The sequence below is a fragment of the Centroberyx affinis genome, unplaced genomic scaffold (assembly GCF_046629955.1).
Source record: "Centroberyx affinis isolate AG114_WGS23_722 - 3 ecotype Tasmania unplaced genomic scaffold, CSIRO-AGI_Caff_v1 ptg000136l_1, whole genome shotgun sequence".
Classification (NCBI taxonomy): Eukaryota; Metazoa; Chordata; class Actinopteri; order Beryciformes; family Berycidae; genus Centroberyx; species Centroberyx affinis.
In genome coordinates, this window is record NW_027278835.1 from 34,892 (window position 1) to 44,090 (window position 9,199).

A 9,199-nucleotide genomic window follows, 5' to 3' on the forward strand; every position below is an offset into this window, starting at 1 on the left:
TCACCCCCCCCCCCATCACGCGCTCCGACATCCTTCACCTCACATGTATCTGTAAAGGAAAAGTCCAGCTAATTTTTTTAGAGCAACACCACTCTTTACAAAACTCCTCCACACACTGTAGCCAGAAGCCACAGCCCCAGCTTTGTTTTACAAGCGATGACAGAGCGACACTTTTTTGTTAACAGTGGGGTTTCCTGCTTCTCCAAAGCATCTCCAAAACACATTCTTAAATTTTGTGAATGTCAGTGCATGACCTCTCCTGTTTCTACTCGTGGCATGCCCATGTCATGATTATTCCTCATGCCTCAAGCCCACTCTGCACTGTTCTATCTGCTGTACTTGGCAGCGGGACAGCATGTGGTACTTGGTTACTTCACTGAGCCATTGCCAATGGCTGTCATCACATGCCCCAAGCAGTGACATCTGCATGCCAGATGCCTGTGCCCAGTGTCCGAAGCGTGCTGAGAGTCTGCTGCTGCTGCTGCTGCTGCCTCTGATCCAGTGAACTAACATAATGTAGCTTTTGTGGAATTAGTGCATGCTGCATAAGCAAAGAGTTGGATTTGTATCGTCCACAAGGAGTCTTGGGACCAAGCGGCTGAAGGAGTTGGAGGAGGAATGATGTTATATTTGCAAAGTGAACTCATTTCTACACGTCATTTCTTTCACATATCAGATTGCAGTCTATCGGAAAGGTCACCGTAACAGTGGTCATTTGTGGGCATGATCTTATTTTTAGGGATGTGGCATACTAGCCTCCTATGACCTCCCATGAATCTTGACATTGCCCTACTGTATCTGTTTCAGTGGTAAACTTCTTGGACTGATTCATTCCGTGCTGTAACTGTACATGTGACGTGAAAGTCTCGAAAGTACAACTGAAACCGACCAAAAGATCTAAGTGGAGTCACAAAACTGATACCTGAAGTTTTTTACATAAGTTTGAGGTGAAGATACATGTCGCTGAAACACATTAGACACGCCTACGGCTAGTGAAGTCGCTCATTTTTTATTTCGCCACTCCCCCCTTTCCCCTCTGAATGGAACATCCTGAAATGGTTTGGCACTCGGAGTGTAGGCGAGTTGCAACTGACAACATCGCAGGGGGTAACTTTACAGACCGCAGGGAAGCCAAATGTGGAAGTTGTAAGATAGTGATCAACTATACGCATGTCGTTGTGCTCTTTCTCCGTCGTCCGTTTCTTACTCCTAAAAACTATGTTCATTTTGAATTTTTCCTGTTTGTTTTGAGGAAACACAAAACGTGGCTTGAACTATCAGGCTTCTGTTTTTTTTGGGAATGCTTCCTCAGTCTGCCAATAAAGGTAAGTTTCTCTAACTACACACGGAGTGATGCGAAGTAACTTGTTGCTACTCATTGTTTTGTTGTTTCATTCCTAAACTAAGACATATGTGCTAAAAAACAAACAAACATGTTAAGTGAATTTATTTTATGTTAACACACGGACATGTTTAGGTGTTAAATTCCCACTGGGGTGACCCATAGATCACTGCACATATAGTAGTGTTAGACGGTTTTGATAAAAGTGTCCACCAATTAGATTTTTGTGTAAGTATATCACTGTTATTATTAATCTGCCCTCCAAACCCCTTAGTCTATGTCAGTATAAATAGGCTGAAGGCCCCAGATTTGTTTACTGACCTCTCTCTATTGCTCATTAGTGAATATCTTGTATACTATATGTAGTCATTTCTAAGTTAAAATGACCTTTTGAAATGTTTATATTAGTAATTAATATTCTTGTGACTGCCAGTTATTATGGGGCCAAACTAAATTCCAATCTCCCCCTTGAATTGTATCAGGAGAGCAGAGAGTGACTGTCCTTTCTGTGAATTCACATCCGGAGACATGGTGTACTGGACTCATTGTGACTGGAAAGTACTGCTGCTGATTATACTGCTGTGGGACTGCCTCTGTGCACTCGAATTGAAACCCACGAGATGGCCACTTTACTCTCAAAAGCCTCTGCTCCTCGCCTGGAATGCCCCGACCGAGGACTGTTACCCACGTCATAGTATTCGTTTTCAGCTGGACCAGTTCCAGATTGTGGCCTCACCCAATGAGGGCTTTGTTAAACAGAACCTCACCATCTTCTATAAGGACCGCTTGGGCTTGTACCCCCACTATGAGCCAGACGGCACGGTGGTGAATGGTGGGCTGCCACAGGCGGCCAGCCTCTCCCAGCACCTGGAGAAGATGCCGGAAGGTGTGCAGAGGTATATACGTGAACCAGGGGCCAAGGGTCTGGCTGTCATTGACTGGGAGGAGTGGCGCCCACTCTGGATACGCAACTGGGACACCAAGGATGTGTACCGCAGCCGGTCTCGCCAGTTGGTGAGCCAAAAGAACCCAACTTGGCCCCCGGAGCGGGTGGGAAAAGTGGCCCAGCAGGAGTTTGAGATGTCCGCTCGCAAGTTCATGCTGGAGACGCTGAAGCATGCCAAAAACCTGAGGCCCAACCAGCTGTGGGGGTTCTACCTGTTCCCAGACTGCTACAACCACGACTACAGGCGCACTCTGGAGAACTACACAGGCCGCTGTCCCGATGTGGAGGTGGCCCGCAATGAGCAGCTGAAGTGGCTGTGGACTGAGAGCACGGCCCTTTTCCCCTCGGTCTACATGGGCACCGTGCTGCGCTCCTCAGCCTCCGGACGCCAGTTTGTCCGGAACCGCGTGAAGGAGGGGATGCGTCTGGCATCGTCCGGAGATGGGTTGGCACGTCCTGTCTTTGTGTACACCCGGCCCACCTACGCCAACTCCCTGGAAGTGCTGACAGAGGTGACTTTCCAGTACATACTGTCTGTCATGAGTTTAGTGACTCTTCTTTTACCTTTTCATATTGCATTTTTAACATTCTGTGAACTATAAAATGAGTAGTGTGTTCCAAACAATCTGAAAAAACTTGCTGCACAGTGTCAGCCGTGTTTAATACTAAGAATTCCACCGGGGAAGCACAGGATATGCATTTTTTAGATTCACTCCCAATCACGGTGTGGCTCAACTCCCACTCACCTCTTTCTCTCTCTGTTCAGTGCGTGTTGCATGGAGGCCCGGCTCTCTGCTTTTCCTTATCTGCAACCACACTCCTTTCCTGTCCGACTGGCAGACAGAGACCCCAATACCACTCATTTGTGTGGAGTGGGCAGGATGGGTGTTGGTCAACTTACAGATCTCGCTAACACCCTATAGAGTATTTCCTTATGGGAGAATGAACAGATAAGAGCTGCTAACTTCACATGGCACTAACTTTTTGACCATCTATAAACAACATTCACAGTGACTTTAAGTGCATGTGCACCTGGTTTGACCTGCACTGTTTGGAATCTGAAAGGCTAAAGTATTGTGTCATCTATTTACAGATTGACCTAGTCTCCACCATCGGGGAGAGTGTGGCTTTGGGTGCAGCTGGAATTATCCTATGGGGAGAAGCGGCTTATGCAAGCAGCAATGTAAGTATCTACACACTGTAATTATGAAACTAATACTGTATATTAAGCAGTCATTCAAACCTCACAAATGGTTGACAGTTTATCACCTCATGTGAGTTTTTGACCTGCTGCTGTTGTCAGTCACATGATCATTAACACTCATTCCTTAAGGCTCCAATTCACAGTTAGTAGACTTAAGCCACGTGTGAGTTCTTCAGATAAGCCAGGAAATATGCATTGGAAGGTATTCATATTAATAATTGGGCTGCGGACGTACTTAACTTTTATTTTGGGCGGTGCATCCAAAATCTTGAAATCAGCCATCTGCAGTGCCTGTCTGCTGTCATGCCAAGTTTTTGGGGGTGGTAGTTTCAATACATTCCTTTTGAAACAAACAAACAAACAAGAAAATGGCTTTGACAGATTTACTCTTGCCTGAAGGAAATGGCCTAGACTTTAGGCTTCATATGCCTAGACTACCATTGGAGTATGAATACTGTGAGAATATGTTTTATTTTAATTTATCACCGTGGTCTTTGGCAGAAATAGATGTGTTTTCTGCACTGCTTCTAGCCAGTTAAGAGAAATTCAACTTCACAACTTAGCCTATAGGGACTTTAGCTATGTGATGTAGGCCTACGTATTGACCCACATGGCTTGTTACATGTTTTCATACAGTTCGTGCTGAATCAACACAGTAAATTACGGTGTTTAATAGACTAGGTGTGTGTGTGTGTGTCATTTGGAAATCATAAGAATGAAAGGAATTCACTGAGATTTTGATTATTATGAAGAAACTAAATTCATATCTAAAATTGATATCCACAACTTGTTCTAGATTAGGGCCTACATAGAAAACTATTGTGCTTTCCTCCAAAATACTGCTGAACAAGTCACAAGTTTGAACCTCATGACCGCAGCTACCCGAGACAAAGACTAAATACAGTCTAAATACAAACATGAGTAGTTTTGGTATTTAATCTCTGCCTTGACTTCGCAACCTGGGTGAGTAATGACTTGTGTATTTGGGGTTTTCTCCCTCCAGGCCAGCTGCTCCCAACTGAATGAGTATCTGCGGGGTCCGCTGGGTAAATACCTGCTGAACGTCTCCACGGCAGCGGAGCTATGCAGCCAGACTTTGTGTGGTTCTCACGGCCGCTGTCTGCGCAGGAATCCTGACAGCGATGTTTACTTACATCTGAGCCCCCTCACCCACAGTATCATCAGTCAGAGTGACAAGTTGACAGTCACCGGTGAGCTTGGCGAAGCAGAGAAGATGGGTTTTCAAATGGAGTTTCAATGCCAGTGCTACAGTGGGTACCTGGGAGAGGGCTGCAATCAGAGAGACCACCTGCAGCAAAGGGGCATAGCACCTCAAGCCGTGGCATCAGCAGTGCAATGTGCAATTTTATTGATTATCTCTGTCCTCATCTGTTAATGTACTATGCATAGACATGGCAGCATTTTGTATGTCACAATATAGGAGCATAAGAGATTACAGGTTGGGATTTTTTGGGGAGGGTTGGCCTTTTTTTGTTCTTTTGATTGCTGTAAAGTTTGGCGAGTCTATGGATGACAACAAGTGAAATTCTAGGAGAAACACTGTGGAAATTGCAGAGTTACAGTTGCTCATGCGTTTTCATTTTTTCATACAATGGAGGGCTTGCTGGAAATAACTTTGTTTACATTTTGCTCTCTGTTTCCTCTCCCTCCTACCATCAGTCACTGTTTCTAAAGGTGTCATATTCCCATGTTTCACATAGGGGGAATGTTTCATGGAAATGTGTTGGTGATGTGGACACATACTATGACTGCGCGTATGATGAATGAGTCGATGTATGTCAGTAGCTGTGTTGAAAATGGAATTGATGCACTTAAATCTGGTAATAGCACAATATAGTTGTAGTGCCTGGCCTCCTCACCATGACCTCTGTCTGACATCTGATGTTTTTAATGGAGGCAATTACAGTATTACTATTTATTTGAATGTACTTTTACACGTTTTCTATATTTTCTTAATTGTATGTCCAAAACATGACTACTACTACTCTCAAAAGGTTTTAATACCCTGCTCCATTTATGATTAAAAAATATATATAAATGTGTCTCATATTTCAGCAGCACTTTGACTGTAGATGCAAAAGCATTTCAATCTTGGTATCTTCCAACTGTAAAACAAATTGCTGACACTTTTTGTGTCCCATGATTAGCTTTCACTTTTATTATGACCTCTCTGTGTAAGGAATGAAAGTAAATAAACACAATTTCATTTGGTCTGCTTATGTAAATTTTGTAGATATATTGTTGCTTTACTGAACACTACAAAGTCGGTAGGAACCAAGGGAGATGGGAGGAGGACAATTCTGTGATGGACATGAGCCAACAGCAGGTAACGGGATGTTGGGAAGTGTTTTTCAGAGACTAAGTAAATATAAAAGCTAAAGTGCTGCTGTTTGCAGCCAAGAGAAAGTTTCTCTTCAATCTCACTTTGGGAAAAACATGTTACCATTGTCACTAAGAGGAGGTAGAGCCAGCTGGTCCTCAGGGAGGGACACATTTTGCTTGCTGCAGCCCCATACCCCCTCCCCATGTAATTGTAGGGTGCCGTTAAGCCAAGAGTTATTTTTTACTACTTTTAAGACTTGAGCAAGGCATACATTTAAATTTGGAGGAGGAAGATTCATTATGGCTTGCCTGACAGCTGCTTAGACTAGTATAGGCTACATTAAGAACACACTTTCCAGGATAACTAAATATTTTTTCTTTCTTCAAAATTATTTGAAAACTACTCCTGTTTTAAAAAAGATGGATGGGACGTTACAAACTGCCTGTACCTTTAAATCTGACTGCTCCTAAAAGTATCCGCCTTGCCTGTTTTGATTGGTCCTTAGGAATCCTGTCCGCACTTCTGTTTTCCATTGCTTCCTTCCCTTTTCGAGGCTTTCGAGGCAGTCAGATCATGAGACTGTTGTTAGTCTTTCTCAGCGCGCTCAGGTAAAAGTACCCAAACCAAAGTTGTCATCCGCTTCCAATAGTAAAATAGGTAAGTTAGTCATGCTTATTATTGCCATTTCGACTAAATTATATTATATACCAGTACTTGTTTAGATGATCAGGGAAATCATGGAAGCTATTCATACAAAAAAGTCCAATCAAGAAAACATCCCTTTTTGTCCAAAAACGAAAATCGTTTACATCATTACTCATTATAGCCTACCCTACAGATTCTGAAAAACTTTCTAACCTTTGAATTTGGATTTGCTAGATGGCAATTTCCTCATAACTTCAAAAAAAAGGTATAGAGCTTTGTGAAAAAGTTGAGCACAGTCTAGCATTATGTCCTCTCAAAAGTGCATTGGCAGTGGTGTCCTTTCCTTTTCTGCAGGTATGAGTTCCCCTGTTCACCCTGTGGTTCTGCTGTGCCTAAATGTGATCCGTCTTGTTTCCGGGCTGCAGTATGAAACATCCTCCTTCTCCCAGGTGCCTTTCCTCACCGCGTGGAACGCCCCCACTTCCAATTGCCTCGCTCTGTACGGTGTGGACCTGGACCTGGGGGTGTTCAGCATTGTCCAGAACCAGAACCAAAGCTTCATGGGTGAAAACATAACCATCTTTTACTCAGATAAAATCGGCCTGTATCCCAGGTACTCCGACCAAGGGGAGCCTGTTAACGGCGGGGTGCCGCAGAACGCCAGTCTTGATCAGCACCTCAGAGCTGCTGCTGAAAACATCCGCACCGGGATCCCAGACAGGGATTTCCAGGGCCTGGCTGTGGTGGACTGGGAAAGCTGGAGACCAGTATGGGAGAGAAACTGGGACAGTAAGCAGGTGTACCGGGAGGCGTCCAGGGCACTAGTGAAGTCCAGGCATTCAGGCTGGAGCCCGGCCCAGATAGATGCGGCTGCCCGCCAGGAGTTTGAGGAAGCCGGGAGGGAATTCATGGAGCAGACATTGAGATTGGGGCAGGAGGAGAGACCAGAGGGGCTGTGGGGTTACTACGGTTTCCCCAACTGCTACAATTACTACAGTGAAAAAAGTGTCAACTACACGGGGGAGTGTCCGCCCGTGGAGAGGAAGAGGAACGACGAGCTGTTCTGGCTGTGGAACGTCTCCTCCGCTCTGTATCCTGACATCTACCTCAGCCTGGACTTGCGTGGGCTCGGCAGCCAAGTCCTCCTGTACACTCGTCACCGCATCCTGGAGGCCGCGAGAGCAGCGGCGCAGGTGGCTCACTCCAACCCCCCCGTGTTCCCATATGCTCGCATCGTCTACACCTACACGCTAGATTTTCTCTCTCAGGCAAGTAGCTGCCGTTGAAGTGGCGTGCAGTGCGAGGGCGTGGGATTGTTATGAGTTTGGCTGAATCATCCTGCCCTCCTCTTGTTTTGCCTCTTACAGGAGCACCTGGTCTACACCATAGGAGAGAGTGCTGCTTTAGGATCTGCAGGTGTAGTACTCTGGGGGGACCATGCCTTCACCAAATCTAAGGTACAATAAACAACCTTTTCAATTACTTCTCCATCATGTGTAACAATTTGCATAAAAACATGCTTATTTTAATTGGTTTACCATCTACTGTGTGTTTTCTGCTATTACTTAGGCTACTTGTGTTGCCATCAAAGCCTACATCGATGAGACTCTGGGCCATTACCTGGTGAATGTAACATCAGCAGCCACTCTTTGTAGCCAGACGGTGTGTTCCTCCAAGGGAAGATGCCAGAGGAGAAATCCTAACTCGCGGGCGTACCTCCACCTTGACCCTGCTGTCTGGAAAGTGACGTCTGAGAAGAAGGCGGGAGGAGGGCAGGACTACAGGGTGCTGGGACAGATGAGGCCACATCAGGTGATGCACATGAAGTCTGAGTTTCAGTGCAAGTGTTACCCTGGGTGGGGTGGAGAGAGCTGCTCCGAACCACTGCAGGGATGAAGTCCGTCTCATGAGGAGGGGCAAAAGGTCCACAAAAAAAAAGAGGTCACAATTTTTCAGCAATCCAAAGACAGTGTTGGTCAAAGAGGTAGCAGTAAAATCTGTGATTCAGTGTTAAATTGAACCTTCAGAGCTAGATTTTTACACTAGTTTGGCCCAGAGCTAGTTATCTGCAGGAGTGCCTAAGGTTTGTTTTTTTGTTACCATGTGGTGATTTTCTGTGTCTGGAGTTTTACAATAGTCTGACTAAAGTGTATGTGAGTATGTCTCGATTTGAATTTATGTGTTCCCCGTTTTTATTGAGAGTTAATGTTGCTTGTTTCAGTGAATAATACATTTAAATCCCCAGTCTACAGTATTTGCAGATATTAATTTCTAATTATTATGAATGTATTGTAATAAATAAAGAATGTATTGTTTAATGAAATGGTGCAACAATGATGCACTGTGACTCAAAAACTTTAACCCTTTGTTTTTTGCCATTTCTGCCACCAGAAAGCAACTCAAAACTACCTAAAGTACCTACAGTAGCATAATGTTGTAATAACATAATTTGGGGATTTTTTAATTTTCAAATAAAAACTGCTTACTGGTCATTTGTTATAAATATAGTTTCACGCTTTGGCCGAGACATCCAGACATTAAACATGTGTTTGTTGTGTGTTTCTGACCACCAGATGGTAATGTGGGATAGCTAACCAGAGGAAAGGCACCAAGGTCACAGCACCTCAGAGCTTCGGCGTGGGGGGTTAGCAGTCAGAAGATGAGTCAAATAAATAAATATAGAGCGAAAAGAATACTACGGCTGAATAAGTCACATTC

General features: G+C 44.5%; 2 protein-coding genes across 4 annotated transcripts; both read left to right on the forward strand.

Moving 5' to 3' along the window:
• Window positions 1-1,080: 1,080 nt before the first annotated feature.
• hyal2a (hyaluronidase 2a) lies at window positions 1,081-5,695 on the forward strand. The gene is made up of 4 exons (XM_071530655.1): window positions 1,081-1,325; window positions 1,825-2,800; window positions 3,382-3,471; window positions 4,496-5,695. The coding sequence occupies exons 2-4, from the start codon at window positions 1,871-1,873 to the stop codon at window positions 4,886-4,888; spliced, it is 1,413 nt and encodes a 470-aa protein (XP_071386756.1). The 5' UTR covers window positions 1,081-1,325; window positions 1,825-1,870; the 3' UTR covers window positions 4,889-5,695.
• A 692-nt stretch (window positions 5,696-6,387) lies between these two features.
• Window positions 6,388-8,966, forward strand: hyal1 (hyaluronidase 1). Of its 3 annotated transcripts, none has more exons than XM_071530744.1 (4): window positions 6,388-6,493; window positions 6,907-7,749; window positions 7,849-7,938; window positions 8,051-8,966. In XM_071530744.1, the coding sequence occupies exons 2-4, from the start codon at window positions 7,042-7,044 to the stop codon at window positions 8,375-8,377; spliced, it is 1,125 nt and encodes a 374-aa protein (XP_071386845.1). In that variant the 5' UTR covers window positions 6,388-6,493; window positions 6,907-7,041; the 3' UTR covers window positions 8,378-8,966. The 3 variants fall into 3 exon arrangements, with proteins under 3 accessions (XP_071386845.1, XP_071386837.1, XP_071386828.1); XM_071530736.1 differs by having other exon boundaries at window positions 6,394-6,493; window positions 6,836-7,749; XM_071530727.1 differs by lacking the exon at window positions 6,388-6,493 and having other exon boundaries at window positions 6,714-7,749.
• Window positions 8,967-9,199: the final 233 nt, after the last annotated feature.

Bases quoted from the DNA above. Each gene is read 5' to 3' on its own strand.
- hyal2a (XM_071530655.1), top strand. From the start codon at position 1,871: ATGGTGTACTGGACTCATTGTGACTGGAAAGTACTGCTGCTGATTATA. The intron at 2,801-3,381 runs GTGACTTTCCAG...ATCTATTTACAG, and splicing joins CCCTGGAAGTGCTGACAGAG to ATTGACCTAGTCTCCACCAT. The intron at 3,472-4,495 runs GTAAGTATCTAC...TTCTCCCTCCAG, and splicing joins CGGCTTATGCAAGCAGCAAT to GCCAGCTGCTCCCAACTGAA.
- hyal1 (XM_071530727.1), top strand. From the start codon at position 6,787: ATGTCCTCTCAAAAGTGCATTGGCAGTGGTGTCCTTTCCTTTTCTGCA. The intron at 7,750-7,848 runs GCAAGTAGCTGC...TGCCTCTTACAG, and splicing joins CGCTAGATTTTCTCTCTCAG to GAGCACCTGGTCTACACCAT. The intron at 7,939-8,050 runs GTACAATAAACA...GCTATTACTTAG, and splicing joins ATGCCTTCACCAAATCTAAG to GCTACTTGTGTTGCCATCAA.